The sequence below is a fragment of the Cetorhinus maximus genome, chromosome 18 (assembly GCF_964194155.1).
Source record: "Cetorhinus maximus chromosome 18, sCetMax3.hap1.1, whole genome shotgun sequence".
Classification (NCBI taxonomy): Eukaryota; Metazoa; Chordata; class Chondrichthyes; order Lamniformes; family Cetorhinidae; genus Cetorhinus; species Cetorhinus maximus.
In genome coordinates, this window is record NC_135896.1 from 60,898,418 (window position 1) to 60,924,016 (window position 25,599).

The 25,599-nt window shown below is 41.3% G+C and overlaps 1 protein-coding gene across 6 annotated transcripts in view; it reads right to left on the reverse strand.

Annotated features, from left to right (window-relative positions):
• The window catches only part of ralgapa1 (Ral GTPase activating protein catalytic subunit alpha 1), a 259,513-nt gene that overhangs the window by 162,126 nt on the left and 71,788 nt on the right, over positions 1-25,599 (reverse strand). For 5 of the 6 annotated variants that reach the window (XM_078562768.1, XM_078562766.1, XM_078562770.1 and 2 more), the window contains exons 7-13: positions 17,347-17,462; positions 14,934-15,072; positions 11,589-11,797; positions 11,233-11,469; positions 9,741-9,944; positions 5,352-5,492; positions 4,955-5,103 (exon numbers count right to left, since the gene is read on the reverse strand). In XM_078562768.1, the coding sequence (XP_078418894.1) occupies positions 4,955-5,103; positions 5,352-5,492; positions 9,741-9,944; positions 11,233-11,469; positions 11,589-11,797; positions 14,934-15,072; positions 17,347-17,462 (1,195 nt within the window). The remainder of the gene's footprint in view (positions 1-4,954; positions 5,104-5,351; positions 5,493-9,740; positions 9,945-11,232; positions 11,470-11,588; positions 11,798-14,933; positions 15,073-17,346; positions 17,463-25,599) is intronic. The other variant, XM_078562765.1, reaches the window with a different exon arrangement.

Here is a 25,599-nt window from a genome sequence, read left to right on the forward strand (position 1 = left end):
AGTTGCTAACAAAGCCTCAGGTTTCAACCCCTTCACTTCAGAAAGAAAAGAACTCAAGCAACGGGCCACAACAATATCTCAGAGACTGATTTGAAATCTCATCTTTAAGTATCTTTACCTGATTTTAATATTAGTATCTGTATTTTGGTTACTAACTTGATCACTTTTACCCAAGTAGCTTTCAGCACCAGTCTGTGTAATGAACTAACTTTTATTTTGTTTAAAACTAAAGCTTGTCTGCTGTATTTTTTAAAAATTGAATCACTCAAATTAAAAAGGGGGTTCCAAACACAAATTCTTGGCTCATGGACCACTTTAAGGAAATGCCTTTTACGTGGTCGTGACACCTTCCTTAGGTAAGGCGACTAAAATTGTACACAATACTCCAGGTGCAGTTTCACCAAGGCGCTAAACAATTGTAGCAAGTCTTCTTTACTCCTGTACTTAAACCCTCTTGCAATAAAGGCCAGCATGCCATTTGCCTTCCAAATTGCTTGCTTCACTTGCATGCTAGTTTTTAGTGAGTCACACTCCCGGTCCCTTTGGCATCGACACTTCCTAATCTCTCACCATTTAAAAAAATACTCCACATTTGTGTTTTTCCTGCCAAAGTGGATAATTTTACCTTTTTTCCCCCCCACATTGTTTTATCTGACATGCTCTTGCTCCTCCTCCTTCAGATACTATGCCTTAAGAGGGCATTGATGACAATAGACTTCCATTGTCAAGCATAACCATGGGCCAATCCAAAGTACTGCAGTGGTTTGCTGTTGCCTTCTGCAGTATGACTGACCAGGAAACTCTCCCACTCTTTACCGCCTACCATTAGGTATATTGGAAGGATTTGTGGGTTAATAATCAATCTGTTTCACCACGTTCTGCACGCACTTTACATGGCCATCAGGTCCTGAAGTGGGACTTGAACACAGAGCTTCTAGCCCAGAATAGGGATGCTACCATTGCACCACAAGTCCTCTCTTGCCCACACACTTAGCCTGTCTAAATCCTCTTAAAGCATCTTTGCATCCTCCTCACAACTCACATTCCACCTAGTTATATGTCATCAGCAAAGTTGGAAATATTACATTTGGTCCCCACATGCAAATCATTGATATAGATTGTGAATAACTGGGGCTCAAGCACTGATCCTTGCGGTAAATAGCAAAAAAAACTCCTTTATTCAAAAAAGGAGGGAGATGGAAAGCAGGAAACTACAGGCCAGTTAGCCTAACATCTGTCTTAGGGAAAATGTCAGAAGCTATTATTAAAGATGTTATAGCAGGGCACTTAGAAAAATTCAAGGCAATCAGGCAGAGTCAACATGGTTTTGTAAAAGGGAAATTATGTTTAATCAATTTATTGGTGTTCTTTGAAGGAGTCACATGTGCTGTGGATAAAGGGGAACTGGTGGATGTACTGTACTTAGGTTTCCAGAAGGCATTTGATAAAGTGCCACATCAAAGGATATTACAGAAAATAAAAGCTCATGGTGTAGGGGGTAACATATTGGCATGGATAGAAGATTGGTTAGCTAACAGAAAGCAGAGTCGGCATAAATGGGTCTTTTTCTGGTTGGCAGAATAACGAGTGGTGTGCCGCAGGGGATCAGTGTTGGGGCCTCAACTTTTTACAGTTTATATAATTGACTTGGATGAAAGGACCGAAGGAATGGTGGCTAAATTTGCTGACGACAAAAAGAGATAGGAAAGTAAATTGCGAAGAGGATGTAAGGAGGCTACAAAGTGACATAGATAGGTTAAGTGAGTGGGCAAAGGTCTGGTAAATGGAGTATAATGTGGGCAAATGTGAAATTGTTCATTTTGGCAGGAAGAATAAAAGGAAAGCTTATCATCTAAATCGTGAGAGATTGCAGAGCTCTGATATTCAGAGGGATCTGGGTGTCCCAGTGCATGAATCACAAAAGTATGCAGGTACAGCAGGTAATTAGGAAAGCTAATAGAATGTTATAATTTGTGAGGGGAATTGATTACAAAAGTAGGGAGGTTATGCTTCAGTTATACAGGGCACTGGTGAAACCACATCTGGAGTACTGTGTACTCTCCTTATTTAAAGATGTAAATGCAGTTAGAAGCAGTTCGGAGAAGGTTTACTAGGCTAATACCAGGATGGGCGGGTTGTCTTATGAGGCAAGGTTGGACAGGTTAGGCTTGTATCCACTGGAATTTAGAAGAGTAAGAGGCAGCTTAATTGAAACATTTAAGATCCTGAGGGGTCTTGACAGGGTGAATGTGGAGAGGATATTTCCTCTTGTGGGAGAATTTAGAACTAGGGATCACTGTTTAAAAATAAGAGGTCGCTCATTTAAAACAGAGTTGAGGAGAGATATTTTCTTTGAGGGTTGAGAGTCTTTGAAACTCTGCTTCCACTGCCTGTTGCGGAAGAGAGTCTTTGAATATTTTTTAAGGCAAAGATAGATAGATCTTGACTAACAAGGGGGTGAAAGGTTATTGGGGGTAGCCAGGAATGTGGCTGAGGTTACATTCAGATCAGCCATGATCTTATTGAATGGCAGAGCAGGCTTGAGGGGCTGAGTGGCCTACTCCTGCTCCTAATTCGTACATTCATATGTAACAAGAGGCACTTGTTATATGTGCATCTAATTTCCTGATTTATACTGTGCCCTACGTTACCACTACTGTTTGGTGACCTATAAATAACTCCCACTAATGTTTGCTGCCCATGCTGTTTCTTAACTCCACCCAAACTGATTCTGCATCTTGATCTACCGATCCAAAATCTTCTCTCACTAATATACTAATTTCATCCTTTATTAACAATGCTACCCCGCTTCCTTTTTCTTTTCGTCAAGAGCACTAGCATATCACCCAGCAAGGATATTGGTTCTGGTCCTGCTAAGGTGTAACCCGCCTGCCTTGTACAGGTCCCAGTGTCTCAGAAATCTAAAGCTCTCCCTCCTGCACCATCTTTCCAGTCACGTGTTCATTTGCTCTATCTTCCTATTTCTGTACTCACTAGATTGGGGCACTGGGAGTGATTCTGAGATTACTGCCTTTGAGGTCCTATTTTTAATCTCTTTCCTGGCTCCCTAAAATCTGCTTTCAGTATCTCATCCCTCTTTCTACCTATGCCTTTGGTACCAATGTGGACAACGGCCTCTGGCTGTTCACTTTCCCCATAAGAATGTTCTGCAGCCGCTCACTGACATCCTTGACCCTGGCATCAGGGAGGCAACTTCCCACCCTGGAGTCACTTCTACGGTTGCTGAAGCACCTATTTGCTCGCCTAAACATTGACTCCTCTTACAATATTGATCTTCCACTCTTCTTCCTCCCTCCCCTTCTGTGTAGCTGATCCACCTATGGTGCCATAGACCTGGCTCTGGCTACATTGAGTAACCACTGCCCTCACCAATGTCCAAAATAGAAAACCAGTTGGAGAAAGACTCAGGGAATGCCGACACTACCTGCTTGGTCCTCTTAGGCTGCCTGTACCCATTCACCCATTCCCTCCCTGCCTGTACTCTCAAACTGTGGTATGACCATCTCCCCAAATGCCAAGATATATATACATTTCACAAGATAAACTGCTGGATTACCCTGAATTTGCTTCCACAAGTGAGTTGGCATTATTTCATGGATCGATCTTACTCTAAGTTATCTTAATAGGGAAAGAAATTACACTGTACAATATTTATTTTAACCAAGTCTCTTGGAATTTTATAGTTTAGCAATGGCGGTAACTTATTACAAAAACTGACTGTCACCGCATTCCACTTTGCTACATTAAGCGAACAATATTTTCATCCAAATTTGCAAAAAATTAATGCAAGGGTTGAAAGTTAAGCTCTAATTTTCACCGGTGGTGTTCTGCTTGATGTCATGCACTGTGACTGAGGAAGGGCTAAAGCAGCATACTTCACTGGGTGTACTCCCAACGTCCAGATGAAATGCATTTTTTGCGCAAAGGCAAAAAAAGGACCTTCAAATTACAACCAGAATTGTAAGAATTTTTATCAAGCACAATAATATTGTTTATGCTCCACTCTTCATTTCCTCTATTTGCAATTTTCCATTGAACTTTATGTTCAAACTGAAGTACTGAGAAGGGAATTTTACATCACTTTTAGTTCTGAATACCCTCATGAAGCACAACCAGAACAGACATACGATAAATAAAGTAAAAGCAAAATACTGCGGATGCTGGAAATCTGAAACAAAAACAGAAAATGCTGGAAAAACCTAGCAGGTCTGGCAGCATCTGTGGAGAGAGAAACAGAGTTAACATTTCAAGCCTGTATGACTCTTCTTCAGAGCAGGATAAATTCAGACACAGGATAAATTCTCTTTATATTACCCATAAGTTTATCATAAATTTGAAACAGCTACGATTCCAGTATCCACAATGCTTAGTCTCATGGTATCTCTAATGAAGGCATGTAATAAGAGATAGAAAGGAGATAGAAAAGGTGGAAGATTCAACTTACTTATTAAACTAGAATTATGACCATCATTTTTATGCTGTGGACTGCAAAACGGGATTGCCAAAACTAATTTGAACAAATGTCTAGCTCTTATTGAAACACCACTTTCACCCAATTTGTTTCAGCTGTGAAATTTATAGGATTTGACCATACACAATTCAGAACATCGGAAATGCTGGATGAAAAAACTCAAGATCCCTCTAGCTTGGGCTCTATCATCCTGGTAGTCACAAAATACAATAATTGAGTTGTTGACTAATCAGAGAAATAAATCTCTATCTATTAGTCAACAATAAACCCAGACATAAGCGAGGAAAATCCTTGCTGGTGGAAAGCTAAGGGAACCACAAGTACAAGCACACCTGCTACACTTAGCACATGTCATGTCTCAAATTATTTAAACTGCAACCCAAAATATTATTTTTCAAAACAAAGCTTAAAGAAAAATTAACCACATTTTTGCAGGGTCACTATGAAAAATGCTCATCATACCAGGTCTTCTTATCCATTGCTGTGTGGACGACCATGTATCTGTAGATGTTGAGAACACGTTTACACATATCTACATGCTCATCCAAGAGGGTTCCAATTTCATTGGCAGGTTCTAGCAGCAATATATTTGCTGAGTTGGTTATAAAAACCTGTAATTATAACACACAATAAAATATGAAGACAAACAAAACAAATTATAGTTAATTATGTAATAGATGAGATCTACATAGAACATGCAGATACAAGTCACAGTTGAGAAAAAATACATTTCCAAGATTAAATTTAGAAGCACCCACCTAGTTCCCAATGCTAATGCAAATCATTAAATAGAAATTAACTTCAGAAATAGATCTTTTGCACAATCGACCTGACAAAAAAAAAAACCCTCGAAGTGCACCTGAAGTGATGCCTGAACACCTGCGCACACATTCCTCTCTTCTTCCTCCATTTCAGAAGCTTTGTTAATTGCATTCTGGTAGGATGAATTTCTTGTCCAGCTAACATTCCTTACATGACTTGGTGCCTTAGTCATTTTATCCTGCAGAATAAAATGAAATAGAAGAAACATTTCGTGAAACAAGTCTGTTTTGCCAATTCAAAGAAATGTTTTTGAAATGAACATCTGTTGTCTTGAACAAAATACTGCAGATGCTGGAAATTTGAAATAAAAGCAGAAAATGCAGGCAATACTCAGCAGGTCAGGCAGCATCTGTGGAAAGAGAAACAGAGTTAACATTCCAGGTTTGTGACCCGAACTGGTGAGTGGGACTTGAACCCAAAACTTTGCAACTCAGAAATGAGAGTACTACCCAACTGAGCCATGGCAGCCACATAAGACGACTTTTTTTATAAATTAGAAAAGATATTTGAGAAATCTATGAAACAAGTTAATATTTAAACGACAAAGGTTTAGGCTTTTTAAAAAACACAAAATGTTGTCAAATTGGAAAAAGACAAATAAATATTCTTGAAAATAAAGTAATACTGGTACTCAACATCTGTTAACTTGTGATTATTTAATTGAGCACAAATTTCAGATTAAGTTTGAAAACTCACTGTTCTGTAGCCTCAATATATTACATCACATATTAAGCCATGGAAGTGATGATTCTTACATAGTTAAACATTTAAAATCAGAAGTCTGGATTGCAGACTTGCAACTACACATACAAATTAAGATATGGAACTGGACATAATGACACTAAACTATCCTTCCCAATCACTACTACAGAAATATATAAACACTTCTCTTGACTCAATGACTGATGCAACTTCAACTTTTTCCTTTCTTAATCTGGATGTCCCTTAACGTTTTTTTAAGAAACTAAATAAAAATGATATCAGTTCTGAGGAAAAAAGTTAGTGCCTCCTTTTTGAAAATGTTACATGATAGTTGATGTGCTGTAGATCCTAAATCTTGGTATGGCATCATTGTGAAAAGAGAAAATTAGACTAGGTCAGTCATAATTTAGTGGATTGCCTATTATTCATATTGGTCCAGATTTTTGTAGCAGTAATGACAGTGAACTGTGGCACTTGTGTCATTGCTTCTCTGAAATTGATGGCAACTTTGAGTCCACACATGTATAATGAAAGTCAGAATACCATAAGTTCCTGTCAGTGACGCTATGCTTCTCCATAGGATACACTAAAGAACTGCCAGACTGCAGTCAATTAGAAATCACTGAACTGATGAGAGCATGTCCTTGTATTCTATTAATCTCACTGCAAAAGCCCTTGAAGTAGTAACACCTGTTGAATAAGGTGCAACTAGGTTTTTGATTTGTGTACTAAATTCATAATTATTGTTGAAGAAACTTTATGGCCCTGAAAAGCTAAATTTTATACTTGCAGAATGAAATTTCTCAATCATAATAAAACATTTCACATTTTTAAAAACATTAAAAAATTTATATAAGACATTTCAGCTTCTACCATAATCCCATCTCTATATACGAACTTATCTCATCTATGTTGCTCTCTGTAAATTCAATTAAAAGTGAAGGAAAATCAGTACTTTTTTTACTTTCCGGTTTGCTGTCTGAGAATTTTTCAATGTGATTGGCTACTTACCCGGCTTGATGGCATCACTGTTGTTGGGCACCTGGAGATCCCTTTTTTTTTTAAGCACCAGATTCAAATGAACAATCAGGAAAGAAGAAAACCACACCACAGAGACTGCTAGGTCTTTGTGGGCAGTTTTCTCAAGAGGCCTGCAGCGAGTGCCGTTGCTTCTCTGATGATTACCAATTTGGGTCATTGTTATTACTGTTACACTGTTTTGCACCATTTCAAAGAACAGGGGAGTTACTCCTGGTATCCAGGTCAATATTTATCCCTCTAGCAAAATCATTAAAAGGATAAAAAACAAAAATAAAAATACCTGGAAAAACTCAGCAGGTCTGGCAGCATCTGCGGAGAGGAGCACAGTTAACGTTTCGAGCCTGTATGACTCTTCAACAGAACTAAGGAAAAATAGAAAAGAGGTGAAATATAAGATGGTTTAAGCTGGGGGGGATAGAGCTGGATAGAGGGCCAGTGATAGGTGGAGATAGCCAAAAGATGTTAAAGACAAAAGGACAAAGAGGTGTTGGAGGCAGTGATATTATCTAAGGAATGTGCTAATTAAGGGTAGAAAGCAGGACAAGCAAGGTACAGATAGCCCTAGTGGGGGTGGGGTGGGGTGAAGGGATTGAAATAGGCTAAAAGGTAGAGATAAAATAATGGACGGAAATACATTTAAAAATAATGGAAATAGGTGGGAAAAGAAGTTTATATAAATTATTGGGGGAAAAGTTGGGGGGATCGGAAAGGGGGTGGGGATGGAGGAGAGAGTTCATGATCTAAAATTGTTGAACTCAATATTCAGTCCGGAAGGCTGTAAAGTGCCTAGTCGGAAGATGAGGTGCTGTTCCTCCAGTTTGCGTTGAGCTTCACTAGAACAATGCAGCAGGCCAAGGACGGGCATGTGGGCATGAGAGCAGGGTGGAGTGTTAAAATGGCAAACGACAGGGAGGTCTGGGTCATGCTTGGGGACAGGCCGAAGGTGTTCTGCAAAGCGGTCACCCAGTCTGCGTTTGGTCTCTCCAATGTAGAGGAAACTGCATTGGGAGCAACGAATGCAGTAGGCTAAATTGAGGGAAGTGCAAGTGAAATGCTGCTTCACTTTAAAAGAGTGTTTGGGCCCTTGGACAGTGAGGAGAGGGGAAGTAAAGGGGCAGGTGTTGCACCTTTTGCGGTTGCATGGGAAGGTGCCGTGGGAGGGGGTTGAAGTGTAGGGGGTGATGGAGGAGTGGACCAGGATGTCCCCGGAGGGCACGATCCCTGCGGAATACCGCCGGGGGAATGAAGGGAAGATGTGCTTGGTGGTGGCATCATGCTGGAGTTGGCGGAAATGGCGGAGGATGATCCTTTGAATGCGGAGGCTGGTGGGGTGATAAGTGAGGACAAGGGGGACCCTATCATGGTTCTGGGAGGGAGAGGAAGGTGTGAGGGCGGATGCGCGGGAGATGGGCTGGACACGGTTGAGGGCCCTGTCAACCACCGTGGGCGGAAAACCTCAGTTAAGGAAGAAGGAAGACATGTTAGAGGAACTGTTTTTGAAAGTGGCATCATCAGAACAGATGCAACGGAGGCGAAGGAACTGAGAGAACGGGATGGAGTCCTTACAGGGAGCGGGGTGTGAGGAGCTGTAGTCACGGTAGCTGTGGGAGTCGGTAGGCTTGTAATGGATATTGGTGGACAGTCTATCACCAGAAATTGAGACAGAGAGGTCAAGGAAGGGAAGGGAAGTGTCAGAGATGGACCATGTGAAAATGATGGAGGGGTAGAAATTGGAAGCAAATATTGAGTTCAACAATTTTAGATCATGAACTGTCTCCTCCATCCCCACCCCCTTTCCGATCCCCCCCTTTTTTCTCCAATAATTTATATAGATTTTTCTTTTCCCACCTATTTCCATTATTTTTAAACGTATTTCCATCCATTGTTTTATCTCTACCTTTTAGCCTATTTCGATTCGATCCCTTCCCTTCGCTCCACCCCACCCCACCCCCACTAGGGCTATCTGTACCTTGCTTGCCCTGCTTTCTACCCTTAATTAGCACATTCCTTAGATAATATCACCACCTTCAACACCTCTTTGTCCTTTTGTCTATGACATCTTTTGGCTATCTCCCTATCTGGCCCTCTATCCAGCTCTACCGCACCCCCCCTTTAAACCAGCTTATATTTCACCTCTTTTCTATTTTTACTTAGTTCTGTTGAAGAGTCATACGGACTCAAAACGTTAACTGTGCTCCTCTCCGCAGATGCTGCCAGACCTGCTGAGTTTTTCCAGGTATTTTTATTTTTGTTTTGGATTTCCAGCATCCACAGTTTTTTGCTTTTATCATTAAAAGGATAGATTATCTAGTCATCACATTTCTGTTTCTGGGAACTTGCAAATTCACTACTATATTTCATACAACAGTGACTACAATTCGGAAATACTTAATTAGCTATAAAGCACTTTGGAATGTCCTGAGGTCATGAAAAGCATTATTTAATGCAAGTCTCACTTTTCTTTAATCTGCTTGTTATTCTAGAAACATTAGAATGGCTCACAAAGCAAATACTTCCAATTTTATTCAAAAGGCAGCAAGGCAATAGATTTACAGCCAAATTAAAGACTTTTCCTTCAGGCAAATTGACAATTGGACATTTATACATGGCATGAACCTTGAAATTTTACCACACTTTACAAAGATAATATCAGCATGGACCTCCAATTTTAACAAGTAAGTACCTCCTCCTGTTCGTTTTTTTCCAGTGGATAAGAACCATCATGCTCTCCAGCACTGACTAAATTTATGACACTTGTTGAAGGGGAATAGCCAAAGTCTTCAGCCTCTTTCATAAATACAGGCTTGTCTTCTTGTTGAATCCATTCCTGGTAAACTTTAACAACTCTTCTCATGGCTGCAGCTTCACAGATAGGCAGCAGAAAAGCCTGAAGAACATAAAGATATGCTTCCTTGTTAGTACAATAAATAATAATGAATTAAAATTATATTTTTACTACTACTGAAGTTGTTTCAAGTTTCTTAGCATTTACAGATGGCATTACACTCAGAGGTTTCGAAAACCCTGTTGGTAGAAATGCTTGTTCTGCTTTCTCCTGTTCTCATTGTCTTCATTAATCAGGTTTCAAACAGTTCTAAAGACTTCCATTATTTTTGGCTCTGTTGTCCATACAGTTGGGAGGAGTTTTCAAATTTTCATTTGACTGTTGGAGAAGTTACTCCTTCTGTAGGCTATATTTTAAATAGAAGAAACTAGCTTAACTAAATGTACACATCATCATCCTTCATTCTCAGTGGACCTACATCCTCAGAAATCTCTCACCGTTGCAATTGATGAAAGATATATATAATAATTGATCAAAAAAATCAGCTAAAAGTTAAGTTAACTTTATAATGGAGACATTACCCCAGAACCTGTCAAGAATAAGGCACTTCATTCTAAACTACAGAGAAACATTTAAAGAATTTAATATGGAGAATATTATTAGCTGAAATTTACAAAAACTGTTAAATATACTATAAATTGAGTATTGCTGAAAAAAAGAGACATGCTGTCAATGCTTTACATCTTGCACACATCATCGTAAAGTTAAATATCCTGAAGATTGCTGGATCATATCAAACAGCACATCCCTTCGGCTGTTCACAACAGGTAAAGTACTGACTGTACTCAACCAGTCCATGCTTGCAAAACTCAGAACATAATGTCCAACATTAGATGTGATTCTCTGATTTGACGACACTTACTAAACAATCCTGACTGCTAAGAATTACACTAACAACCAATTTAAGATCAGTTGGGCTCACAGTGTGGCTCACTTGCACGTGCTAGAAGCTACATATATTCACACACATGGTGCTGTCCTATGCAACCAGAAAGAACATGTCCACGCACTGCGCCTTTTTCAACTGAACAATAGTTTAGGGGACAGCCATTCCCTGGTTCATTCCCCATGGCAATGCCTTGACCAGAGTCGACCCATCTTGAATTTAGGCAAAAATCTTGACATTTAACTGTTCCCTGGACATTCACCATGACAAAGCCTCTACCAGAGTCCACTTGCCAACCAATCAGCACTTTCTTTTCATGCAGTATAAATTGTTGCTCCCTTTGGTATTCTTGTGAATCTGTCCTGATGAATTAAAGATGAAAGACTTCAACAGCATGTCTCAAGTTCTGTGCTACCAAGTGGCTATTTGAATATTAAAACTTACCTGCCGAAAAACTTCTATAATAAAATTCACATTCTCTCTTGAGGAGTAGAAAACTTTGCGCACTATTTCCATGTCTGTTAGATGTTCTTCATCAACACTACACAGACTAGATGAACTAGGCTCTCGCTCAGTTAAGGTGCTGGTGTTTGAATGGGATTGTTCCAGCTCTACACTGCCATCCCCAGAGTCCCCACGACAGGAGCCCTCTTCACGGGCAGCCAAACCAGCAGCTGCTCTCTGAAAAAAGAAAATCTCATTTAAAGAAAACCAGTTGCATGAGGAATCAAAAATCTAAAACCAATTCAAGGGGGCAATCTTAATTAATTAAAACAATTAGTCAGCTTATGTTTATTCACCTGAATATTCTTTGGCACACTTTCACCTTCAACTCCAGGAATCTGAAGTCCCGGATTAGTTTTTGGTTCAAACCAGAAAGATACCAACCACCGGATAACAGAGACACGAGCAGACAAAAATGTGTCTTTAGTAGAATATGTTGTTTCATTAGTCTCTGGATCTTTTTTCGTCATAATATAATAGGGCTTTGATCTCAGTTGTGGGACATCTGTAAACAAGGAATTAAATAACAATATTGCTAAAAAAAATAGAAAATTTCTACATGGAAAAGATTGAAACTACGGCACATTTACACAGTTTTGGCACTATTATTTTTCTTTGTTCAGAGGTGAAAAAAAAGAACAGGAGTAGGCCACTTAGTCCTTTGAGCACATTCTACCATTCAATCAGATCATGGCTGATCTGTACCACAACTACAACTATATCAACTCACCTTTGTTATATATCCCTTTATAACTTTACCCAACAAAAACCGATTTCATTATTTAAAATTCCAATTGATCCAACATGAACACAGCACGGGAAAGTTCCAGATTTCCATTATTCATTGAGAGAGAATGTGCTTTTGGCCATCAGAAAGAAACATCAAACCTCTGTACTTGAACAAAGTCCTAAAGTTTCAAGCAGCTGTAAGATGATCAAGAAATTGTTGTTCCACTCCAATTACAGTGATATCAAAAATAGCATTATTGTCACACATGATGGAGATGTCAATTTTTGCAAAACAACTGCAGTTATCACCAGTGAATGAAAAAGCAATAAATTCAATACACTTTCACTAGTTATTCCGGGATTTCAGCAAATAAGCTACAAAATACTCATTTTTATAATTTGTCTTTCACTTCTTTTGTTTGTTTATTTTGTTCTCTCATTACCTCTGCCACTGAAGACGGGGAAGGTAATGTTTCACCCATTTGTTAATGTTTGTCTGTAAACAATACATCTCAAATCTAATGGATGGATTTCAATGAAACATGGTACATATATAGGGTATGGCAAAAGGATCGGTTTTTACCAAAGAAACAGATTCAGAGGCTGGAAAATTTTTTTTTAAAAAAGGATCAATTGAGAGATAGGGCGAGTTGACTTTATAGAATGTTGTGGATTGTTTTATTTAGAATCGTCTCAGCTGCTGTGGTGCAATTTGACACAGCTATCAAAGTGTGAGCAGAATTCTCAGAGCAGGTTCTTGGATGTGGATTGACCAAAAGCTTCCTCAGTGCGATGGAAGCTCTTAATAAAAGGATTTCTTTTTTTCAACTTTGTAGTTACAGAGCATCAACCAGGCAGGGAAAAGCCACAACTAAGAGTTGTGTAATTGTAATAAAGTGGAGTTAATACAGCGTGGTGGAGGTATGAGCTCTGGGTGCCCTCATCATTTGTTTCAAATGTACCCTCTTCTTCATTCTTTTTTACCCCTTTTGTACATTTTTCTGCATTTGACCAAAATTTTCATGCTTCATCGTCATCTTTTAATATAATTCTGCTTCCATTTCCTCTTCAGCTACACTTCTCTTCCTTTCTTTCGATTTATGCATGTTGCTTCCGTACTTAGCGATTTCCTCCCATCCAACTACAAATCGCTCCTCAAAAATAAATTACGGACCATGTACAAATTTGTACATTATTTATTTTCACCATAAAACATTGATGCCTTGAGATGAACAGCTGGGACCTTTTAATATCTTTGTAGCAGAAATCTTACAGGAATCGGTTTTGGCTTCTTTATTCAAGGGAGGCAAATTATAGGGTTGTAGCTGTCGCTCAGCTCGGATCAGTTCTATCAGCAGGAATTAGGGATTGGATTTCGAACCTCTTTCATTTGTATGGCTTAACTATTCTTCTGATGAACTTCCAGAGTCAGCTTAATAGTTGTATTGCAATCAGTCTTGGAGAACTGCAAGAAACACTAAATATAAATGAACCTCTCTGTACACCCGGCTTAAATACTTGTTTACTTCACCCTGCCTTTCCAGCTCCCCAGAAACATGCTGCTACACTTTTGCATGTACTTTTCTGCTCCATTTCTTACATGCTTCTTCCCAAACTCTCCCACACTATAATGTCTGCATTAATACACTTAGCACAAAAAGAACGTTGAAGTAAAATTATCAGAAATAAAGGAACAACCACACTGGTGTTGGGAGGGAATAAAGGAGTAAACAAGCTAAATCAGATGCACTAAAAATTTGTCTTGCCCAGAATGTACAAGAAAGGGATTCACAATAAACTGGACCTGCTCATCATTAATATGCTTACAATTAACGTACATCATTATACAATACACAGAAGTTGTCAAGATATTGGTACAATGGGATAAAACCACCCTTAATAGATCTGAGTTAAAAGACATTGTACTCAGCTTACAGCACGTAACTTTTCAAACATAAAAGATGGAAGCGTTTGTGGCATGGAAACCTTTGTTAACATAACAGCTATAGAAAAAAAGGGGCATAGATGGGCACATATGAAGAAAGGTCTCAATACTTTTAATAATCACAGGAAAAGTTGCACCTATCTTACAAGGCCAAAGAACAGGTTTATATATCAGAGGGAAAATGGGAATAAACCATTTCAGTAATTCCTTAGGAAGTGCACATTTATTTCAACAGATAGCCTGCAAAAGTCAAAATACAGTAGGAAAAATTTGTAGGGCTAGTGGAAAAGAGCGGAGGAGTTAATTGGACACACTACAATAAATGGCCTTTTCCCGCACTGCTAGCTTCTACATTTCCGTGCAGTAGGCATGTTAAAAATCAGGTTGTCTTATTTGCAAATCAAAACAAACATTTGGAGCAAAAAGTAGAGTTAGGAATTTTGATGATCCAGGAAAGCTGCTAAAAGGCTAAGCTACACCTCAAGCCACTTATAAAGAAAAATAGAATTATAACACGATTAAAAAGTTTATTGTATTTAATAGTGGGCTTAAAATGGTGTATTTAATAGTGGGCTTTATCAGTTAAAGCAAGTAATAGATCAGTTATAGCCTTTACTGACCATCAGCCCTATAATGCAAGAATTCAAAATTTAAAATCCCTATAGTACCAATACAGTTTTGCTGCAGAATCTCAGATTCGGTCAATATTCCCCAAGCAAAATGCTCACATTTAAATGGCATACAGTATGTTCTAATGTGCTGCATAATCTTCAAATAACAAATGAGTCAGAAGAAAATATATGAAGACCAGAATTAAGTATAAAAAGGCAAATGACAGACTAGTATAATTATATTTAATACGTCATTGTTTTTAAACACTTAATCATATTACTAACCCACTAAACATTACACAAGTCTGATTTTATGTACAAATACTCAGACAGATAAACAAAAGTATTGTTTTTACCAAGTGTTGGGTTAAACAAGCTGGTCTCCTTTGAGAAATTGGGAAATATGTGAGGCAGGTAGTACTTCTTGAAATTTTCAAATAAGAATGAAAACCCTTTCTCCTGATTTTCTTTGTCTTTCCATTCTAATCCCTTTGCCTGCAAACAAATTTATAGAAAAGTTGCTTAATTTATCACATTAATCACACTTATCAATGCTACACATAGATCATAACTAAAAATAAAATCCTTACACTTTTTCAGCTTTGTAACAAAACTGAAGCCCCAACCAGTACTCTGAAGTATATACCAATTTTCATAATAAACATAGAGCTAATGTATTGTCTAGGCCTTCAATTGGAAATGGGGTAGCACGCAACATGGTTTAGTAAAGTTAATGGCCAAGAGCTAGCACTGGGTTGCACTGTTTTTTCAGCACAATTCACCCAAAAATCAACCAAAAAAAACATAAAAAATTAGAGTTTCAAGCACAAATCACACCAGTGTAAATCAAGTTTTGGCAATCTTTTGCTCCATATTAAAAGTCATTGCGCTAGAAGTGACCCTGCCCATGAACCTAGTGTGCATTAGCAGTGCTGATTCTCTTCTATCATCAGAAAACAAGTGTAACAAACCGATTTAGCAGTTATTAAACAGAAATGGAAAGATTTCTGTATACTTAATGCAGAGGTTTTTAGGTGATGGGTGGGAAGCACAAGGAAAACACTAGTTGTAATTCATGAACAGGAATTGCCTGCAATATACATTTTTTCTCATTGGTAGCACTGTAACCCTCCACTCTACTCTCAGGCTGATTCCTGACTCAGCTTCGTGCACAACTAAGGCATCCACTACAAACAGTCCTCGTTAACAGGTCTTTTCAATACTCTGCTCAAATGAGTTTCTTTCAGTTTTCCTTCTTATCTATACCTGGTCAGCAAAATTTTTTTTAAGAAGTGCTCAAGATCCCTGGAGTTAACGAGGAGAAACAAAAAGATAGCAGCAAATCATTGTTCCCTCTCAAAAACCTGTTAAAGATGTGGAACATGGGGCAAAGAATCTTTATGATGCATCCACTTTCTTTTGTCTCTTTAGCAAAAGAACTCAGGATCTTCAATGCCCCATAATGTTTAGACAGAATCAATAAATAGCCCTTCTTTAAAAACTTTAAAAACCTGGCTCTAGCTCAAAACTCACTTTATTGCCCAGTGTTCTGTAACTTTAAGGAAACTTTTATGACCTGCTCAAACTTCAAGTGGCTGCTTGCTTGGCCTCATTTTAAAATTGAGAAATAAATGAATAATAACATCTGTGCTCAGATGTTGTTGTTTTTCCAAAAACAAAGCAAGCTTATATTTTACCACCACAAAACAACCCAACAATTCATTACTCCAGGTTTCACCCTGAAACAACTTGCCCCTAGATCCACTCTTGTTGTGTTATAGAGGATTATTCATTCTGCTTACAGCTCCTATCCCCAGTGTGAAGTGAGAAGTCATCCACAGTTTTCCTTTGGGTGAAATAAAAATAAAAAACTGCAGATGCTGGAAATCCAAAACAAAAACAGAAATACCTGGAAAAACTCAGCAGGTCTGGCAGCATCGGCGGAGAAGAGCAAAGTTGACATTTTGAGTCCTCCTGACCGTTCAACAGAACTGTTGAAGGGTCATGAGGACTCGAAACGTCAACTTTGCTCTTCTCTGCCGATGCTACCAGACCTGCTGAGTTTTTCCAGGTATTTCTGTTTTTGTTCCTTTGGGTGAAGTTGCTTACAAGAAATCTCCCGGTCACCATGATAGTGTATCCATTTGCACTTCGCCGAAAAGTGCAGTGGAAACCCTGTTTACACATATAAACAGGTTTCTACTGCACTTCCAGAAAAGTAATCCCAACAAGTCAGGAGGTTAAGCAGATACAAGGACATTCTTGGCCAGTGAGTTCTAATATTATTGTACTTCATCTTAAAAACAGAAAAAAGTGGAAGGGAGGACATTTAAACAGCTGAAGTGATAAAATTGAAGTATTCCAGATTACCAGCTATATCTACACTAACACTAAGAATGCATAAATACTGTTTCCTACAAACGGCAGGGCTTGGTGGGGGAGGGGGGGGAAGAAAAGAGATGGCGACACAGGACACAAATTTCTGAAAAGGGCTCAGCAGAAGAGAGTTTGGAAACCATTCGCTTAATGACAGGAAAAGTACAGTATGCATATCATAAATTGAAATTAAGACTAACATTGGCAAAGTTTTGGGATCAATTTGCCTTGCCATAATTTCTCTATTAGAAATTTAAAGAGGAAACCAGAAATAATAAAAATAGTTCCATGCATTAATGATTAAAGTACAGTTGTTGTTAGTTTGGTGGTTGAATAATTAGACTTTAGGCCTATCAACAAGGTTGAGTAGGGTTAGTACAATAAAGTGTCTACCTGGATTACCATATATTTTAGCAGTGCATCAAGAAAGTAGCTTGTAAGGTCGTCTTGTCCTTTGTCTCCGGATTGTGGGGGCACAAGGGGAGTGATTTCCTCTGGAGTGACTTGAGCTGCCAAATAAATATACAAGTACAACACTGATCATATATCAAAGGTTTCTTACTGTGAATATAGAATACATTTTATTTAAGGGCAAGAATATTATATCATGCACCCAAATACTCACCAACATAATTCTGTCTTACAACATTGGTTTATTTACTGTTATGCCAGTAAGAAAAAGACATGCATTCATATCTGGCTTTATACTATAAGGAGTTTCTTGAAGGAGGAGAGCATGACAAGGAAGGCGGGTGGGGGTGGGGGGGTGGGGGGAGAGGTAGGAAGAGAAGCCAAGGGGGAGAGGGAGAGAAAAGTACAGGAAGGAAAGCCAACATAAGTAAAAATACAGTATGTCTAAGAGGCCAGAATTGGATGAACACAAAGGTCTTGGAGGGATGTAAAGCTGGAGGAAGTTAGGGATAGGAAAGGGCAAGATTTTGGAAGGATAAGAATTCTAAAATTGTGATGCTGTCAGATTGGGGGCCAATGAAGGTCAGTGGTACAAGGGTAATGGCTGAATTAGTCTTGGTGAGAGTTGAAATGTGAGCAGAAGAGTTTTGAATGAACTCAAGTTTATGGAGGATGGATGATGGGAGGCCAGCCAGGAGAGCTTTGGAACACTCAAGTCTAGAAGTAACAAAAGAATGCATGAGGGTTTCAGCAGCATCTGTTACAAAGGTGGAAATAGACAGTAACAGTGATGACCACGTATCTGCGCCAGGAGCTCATCTTGGGATCAAAAAAGTAATCAAGGTTGTGAACGTTTTCTGGCTCAAGTTAATCTGGTTAAACCTCATGCTGTACCTGAGTGCAGGTAGTAGTATCGGTGGCTAAGAAACAAATTGCCAGGGACTAAAGACAATGGATCCGGTCTTCCCAATATTTAGTTGAACTATATAATCATAGCCAGAAAATCACTTGCACAAATTTTCTTCCTACTGTTGCATCTTTACATCGTATCCCCTAAGGATGCATCCTTTACCCCCTCGTTTCTCATTCACATGCTGCCCTTTGACAATATCATCCAAAAGTAGAGCATTAATTTCTACATGTATGCTGATGACACTAAGCTCTGCCTCACCACCAGCTCTCTCGACTTCTCCAATTTTGCTAAGTTATCAGACTGCTTATCTCATGTCCAGTACTGAAGATGAAATTCCTCAACTATTGGGAAGACTGAAGCCATCATCTTCTGTCCTCACTACAAATTCCATTCCCTAGCTACCACTCCACCCCTCTCCCTGGCAACTGAAACTAAAGCTGTTTGCAACCTTGTTGTCGTATTTGGCCCGAGATGAGTTTCCAGCCACATTTCTGTACCAAGACCGCTTATTTCTAGCTCTGCTCACCCAACTTTACCCCCATCTCAGCTCATCTGCCACTGAAATCTTCATTCTTGCCTCCATTACTTCTAGACTTGACTATTCCAATGTACTCCTAGCTGGTTTCCCACATTGTATCTTCCTTGAGGTTATCCGAAACTCTGCTGCCCAGGGCCTAATGTGCACCAAGTTCCATTCACCCATCACCCCAGTGCTCGCTGACCTATGTCATCTCCTGATCAAACAGCGTATTGATTTTAAAATCTCATTCTTGTTTTTAAACCCCTTCATGGCCTTGCCCTTCAATCTTTGTAATCTCCTTCAACTCCATAACCCTCTGAAATGGTGAGATAAGTGTAACTGTGCTTGACATCAAGGCCGCATTTGACCAAGTGTGGCATCAAGAAGCCCTAGCAAAATTTGAGTCAATGGGCATCAGGGGGAAAAGGCTCCACTGATTGGAGCCATACCTAGCACAAAAGGAAGATGGTTGTGGTTATTGGAGGTCAATCATCTCAGTTCCAGGACACCACTGCAGGAGTTTCTCCGGGTAGTGTCCTCGGCCCAACTATCTTCAGCTGCTTCATCTGTAACCTTCCTTCCATCATAAGGTCAGAAATGGGGACGCCTGCTGATGACTGCAAAACGTTCAGCATCATTCGTGACTCCTCGGATACTGAAGCAGTCCATGTCCAAATGCAGCAAGACCTGGACAATATTTAGGCTTGGACTGACAAATGACAAGTAACATTTGTGCCACACAAATGCCAGGCAATGACCATCTCCAACAAGAGGGAATATAACCATTGCCCCTTGACATTCAATGGCACTGCCATCGTTGAATCCCCCACGATCAACATCCTGGGAGTCACCATTGACCAGAAACTGAACTGAACTGAACCAACCATATAAATACTGTGGTTACAAGAGCAGGTTAGATGCTAGGAATCCTGCGGTGTATAACTCACCTCCCGACTCACCAAAGCGTGTCCACCATCTATCTACAAGGCACAAGTCAGGAGTGTGATGGAATATTCTCCACTTGCCTGGGCGAGTGCAGCTCCCACAACGCTCAAGCAGCTTGACACCACCCAGGACAAAGCAGCTCACTTGATTGGCACCCCATCCACAAACATTCACTCCCTCCACCACCGACACACAGTTGCAGTAGTGTGTACCATCTACAAAATACACTGCAGGAATTCACCAAGCTGCCTCAGACAGCACCTTTCAAACCCATGGCCACTGCCATCTAGAAGGACAAGGGCAGCAGATAGATGGGAACACCACCACCTGAATTTCCCCTCCAAGCCACTCACTATTCTGACTTGGAAATATATCATCATTCCTTCACTGTCGCTGGGTCAAAATCCTGGAACTCCCTCCCTAAAAGCACTGTGGGTGTACCTACACCACATGGACTGCAGTGGTTCAAAAAGGCAGCTCACCACCACCTACTCGAGGGCAATTAGGGGATGGGCAAAAAATACTAGCCTAGCCAGTGGTGCCCACATCCCATGAACTAATATAAAAAAAAGTCTGCACTCGTCTAACTCCAACCTCTTGAGCATCCACAATTTTAATCACTTCACCTTTGGTGGCCATGCCTTTAGTTAAATAAGCTCCAAGCTCTGGAATTCCCTCCTCTTCTCTACCATGTTTTCCTCCTTTAAGTCACTTTTAAAATCTACCTCTTTGGCTCAACTCTTCCTCACCTGACCTAATATCTCCTTATGTGCCTCGGTGTCATATTTTGTTTTATAATGCTCCTTTGGAGTATCTTGAGACACTTTTTACGCTAAAGGCACTATATAGGTTGTTTAAATTTCTGCTCATCCAGTACTGGATGGCATACACGGAGTAGGCCAAATTAGAAACACGTGGAAGGAGGGAGACGCTGGTGAGGTAGAGCTGGGTGTCACTTGCTTCTTGTTTTCAGATGATGTCATTTAGGAACAGCCTGCAGATGGGATATAGTGGGCTCCAACGACAGATCCTTGGCAGATTCCAAACATAATGTGGGAGCAAGAGAAGCCATTGCAGGGCATTCTGTGGCTAGAACTAGAATGGAACCAGGTGTCCGCAGTTCCACCCAGATGGATGATGGAGAAAAAGCATTGGAGGACAATGGTGTAGTCAAAGGCTACAGACAGGTCAAGGAGGGCTAGTACCACTGTTAGTCAAATAGGATATAAGTAGCGAATTTAAGGGCCTTTTCAGCATGGTGGCAAGAATGAAAACCTGGTTGGAGGGGCTCAAACATGGATTTGCAGGAAAGGTGGGCAGAGATGGGGTAGTAGTTTGTACAGAGGGGTCATGAGTCCATTCTTTGTTAAAGGAGAAGGCCGATGACTTCAGAACTGAAGGGAAAGTACCTGAGAAGAGAACACCATTAATAATATCAGCCAATATGAAGGCCAGAATAGAAAGTTGGGTAGCAGTTTGGTGGGAATAGGGTTGAGAGAGCAGGAGGTCGGTCTAATGAACAATTGGAGCTCAGAAAGGATGTGAAGGAAATCAAGATTGAAACTACAGACAGATGGGAGTTTAGAACTGGAGTAATACCGGTGTTGCTACATACTGGAGTGTTCTGATATTTCTATTTTGTTGATTATGTTATTTTGTAACATTCATTTATATTTTTGATTGGCCTGCACTACTGACCTGACAGTGAGAGAAGGCACAATGAGCACCAATACCAACACCAATAAGCACAATGAAGGCACCACCCTCCACCTTCCCTCATCAGCAACATTAAATTTCGTTCTTTTTATTGTGAAACTATTAGGCCAGCCAGAATAAATACTAAAAAGCATCCTTTAAATGCCAAAATTTAAGAGAATCAAAACGTGAGCTTTAGAATATTTGAGAGACTGTAAGAAGTCATTATCATTGCCGCACTCCAGGATTTTCAACTGTTTTGTCACAGAGAATCAGGATGTGCTGCTAACTTAATTTATATTCACAAAGATTAAAAGAAAATCAATTTTGCAGTCAGAGCTTAGGGGTAGATTGTGGAAAGATAAATTGTATATTCAAGCCAATCCACACAGCTCAATCTGTGGAATGATTGTTCATGTTAGACAACTGAAGACCATTCTGGCTCATTTGCATTATAATAGTCCTTTAAAGCCCTATTCATTTCAAAAATGTGAGTTGGTCCCTAGTGTCTCCCATCAGGCCAGCGTGGGAGATGGGTGGTTCTTGTAGTTAGTTTAATTGTCAGCCCTATCAACCAAGGTCAAATAGCCAACTTACAGCCCAGCTACAGGTTAAAAAAACACACTAGTATGACACTGAACAGGAATACCGCATCTATTCTGTCCGCCAGAGCATGCCAGATTCCTCCCATCACTGACATCTTAATTGAGCGCCCATTGTCCCCTCACTGCCATCGCCAGCTTTCGATCACTCGCCATGGTGAAGGGGAAGCCGCGTCTACCACCCAAAGAGGATGTAAGATGTGTGCTGGTCTGGGAGGACTCTATGAAGACCGAGACCGTTTTTGATGCAGGCAGCTGCCTAGGACATTGGTAACTATGGTGTCACTGACTGCATCCAGAGGTGTGGGAAGTGCTCCCCCTTCTGTTGCCTTGTCAATAAAAGCAGCATCGCCCCACATGTTCACAGTTAGTTGGCAAGGTCTGCAGACAGAATTAGGTAAGATCCTATGCCAGTTCACCTCAGTAAGAAGGCTGACTAGGCTCATAGCTTTGGCTTGACTAAATGAAAGGGTACGGAAATAAATCATTTAGCTCAATAACTGAATGCAGTGTGTCTTGTTTGTTACTTTGAAATTAAGTTTTAAAGTTAGTCATAATTTACCACAGCTGTACATTCAGTTGTTGACTGCAAAATAAGCAGTTTAATAATTGGTAATTAGCCTCATATCAAAGTATTAATTAGTCCATTGGGCATTAATAGATTGGAGATGTTCACACAAGATTCAGTGCAAGAATCATAATATCCAGTTTGTGTGTCATGGGGTTTTTTTTTGCTACAGCCTGGGTCAAGACATCATAATAGATATTGGGCAGTACAAAGGAACTTCTTAAAAAAGAAATCAAACAAAACTCGACACACCTGTTCCAATTCAAACTTTCACTACATTGAACCCCCATGGATCCCCAATGCTGGCACTGGCCAACTAGAACACGCCATTAGCGCAATATGCCAGGTCAAACATTTCATTGGATAGCACGGAATGGTTTGTAGAGAATGATTACAAATGATTATTGTACACAAAACAATTTAACTTTTAAACAGCGACTTCAAAAGAGCTAAATAATTACAATCAAATTGAAGATAATTTGCAGCAACAAAATTCAGTGACTGCAATTCTCATATAGATTCTCCGAGCAACTTCAGGAGTAAGAAATTTAAGTTGCATTCACAATATTTACACTTCCTCAAATAGTTAAGATAAAAGCATTCCTTAGTGCAGTCCCCTGTGACTGTGCAATTCCTTGAGTTTATTTTTCTGGTAACAGTTTTTTAAAATTCATTTAAAATGAATGTGGGTGTCGCTGGCTGGGCCAGCATTTATTGCCCATTCCCAGTTACCCTCGAGGTGGTGGTGGTAAGTTGCCTTCTTGAACCGCTGCAGTCCCTGTGGTGTACGTGTAGGTACACCCACACTGCTGTTAGGCAGGAAGTTCCTGGATTTTGACTGAGTGACAGTGAAGGAACAGCGAAATATTTCCAAGTCAGGCTAGTGAATAGCTTGGGAGAGCACTTCCAGGTGGTGGTGTTCCCATTTGTTTGCTGCTTTTGTCCTTCTAGATTGTAGGTTGAGTTTGGAAGGCACTGCCTAAGGAGCCTTGGTGAGTTTCCACAGTGCATTTTGTAGATGGTACACAATGCTGCCACTGTGCATTGGTGGTGGAGGGAATGAATGTTTATGAAAGAAGTGCCAACCAAGTGGGCTGCTTTATCCTGTATGGTGTCAAGCTTCTCAAGTGTTGTTGGAGCTGCACTCATTCAGGCAAATGGAAGGTATTCCATCCACCATGGATTCTGGTGGACAAGCTTTGGGGAGTCAGGAGATGAGTAACTCGCCTCAGGACTCCTAGCCTCTGACCTGTTCTTGTAGCCACAGTATTTATATGGCTAGTCCAGTTCAGTTTCTGGTCAATGGCAACCCCTAGGATGTTGATAGTGGGGGATTCAGCGATGGTAAATGCCATTGGATGTCAAGGGATGGTGGTTAGGTTCTATCTTGTTGGAAATGGTCACTGCCTGGCACTTGCCACTTGTCAGCCCAAGCCTGGATATTGTCCAGAGCTTGCTATATTTGGACATGGACTGCTTCAGTTTCTGAGGAGTTGCAAATGGTGAGCATTGTGCAATCAGCAGTGAACATCCCCACCTCTGACCTTACGATGGAGACAGCTGAGGATGGTTGGGCCAAAGACACTACCCTTTGAACTCCTGCAGTTATGTCCTGAAACTGAGAGGATTGACTTCCAACCACCACCACAACCATCTTCATTTGTCCTAGGTATGATTCCAACCAGCAGAGAGTTTTCCCTCTGATTCCTGTTGACTCTAGTTTTGCTAGGGCTCCTTGATGCCACACTCAGTCAAATGCTGCTTTGATGACAAGGACAGTCACCTTCACCTCAGTTTAATTTTGTTCCAAGGCTATGTCTAAATGCATGCATAGTGATGGTTTCAGGTTAACAGCATTAAATGAATTCCTAAATTGGTTGAGAGTGAACTAACAGAAGTCTTCAAAATTGAGACAGGCAGAGACAGACAGAGAGAGAGGGGGCGGAGGGGGCGAGAGAAGGGGCAAGCGAGACGGGGGGGCCAGCCAGAGACGGGGGGAGCCAGCCAGAGAGGGGGGGGGGGAGCCAGCCAGAGAGGGGGGGGGGGGAGCCAGCCAGAGAGGGGGGGGGGGGAGCCAGCCAGAGAGGTGGGGGGGGGGGAGCCAGCCAGAAAGGGGGGGGGGGGGAGCCAGCCAGAGAGGGGGGGGGGGGAGCCAGCCAGAGGGGGGGGGGGGGGAGCCAGCCAGAGAGGGGGGGGGGAGCCAGCCAGAGAGGGGGGGGGGGAGCCAGCCAGAGAGGGGGGGGGGGAGCCAGCCAGAGAGGGGGGGGGGGAGCCAGCCAGAGAGGGGGCGGAGCGAGCGAGAGGGGGCGGAGCGAGCGAGACAGACGGGAGAGAGCCAGATGGGAGAGAGAGAGAGAGGGGGAGAGAGAGAGAGAGAGAGAGAGAGAGAGAGAGAGAGAGAGAGAGAGAGAGAGAGGGGGAGAGAGAGAGGGGGGGGGGGAGGGAGAGAGAGAGAGAGGGGGGGAGAGGGAGAGAGAGAGAGAGAGGGGGGGGGGAGGGAGAGAGAGAGAGGGGGGGTAGAGAGAGAGAGAGAGAGGGGGAGAGAGAGAGCGCGGGGGGGGAGAGGGCGGGGGGGAGAGAGCGGGGGAGAGGGGGAGAGAGAGAGCGGGGGGGAGAGAGAGGGCGGGGGGGGGGAGAGAGAGAGAGAGAGAGCGGGGGGGGAGAGAGAGCGGGGGGGGAGAGAGAGGGGGAGAGAGAGAGAGAGAGAGAGAGAGAGAGAGAGAGAGAGAGGGGGGAGAGAGGGGGAGAGAGAGAGAGAGAGAGAGAGAGAGAGAGAGAGAGAGAGGGGGGGGGAGAGAGAGAGAGAGAGAGAGAGAGGGAGTGAGAGAGAGAGAGGGAGAGGGAGAGAGAGAGAGAGAGAGAGAGAGAGAGAGAGAGAGAGAGGTGGGGGGGGAGGAGAGGGAGAGAGAGAGGGGGAGAGAGGGAGGAGGGGGGAGAGAGAGAGAGTGAGAGAAAGATGGAGATATAATATATAGATTGGAGATATAGAGAG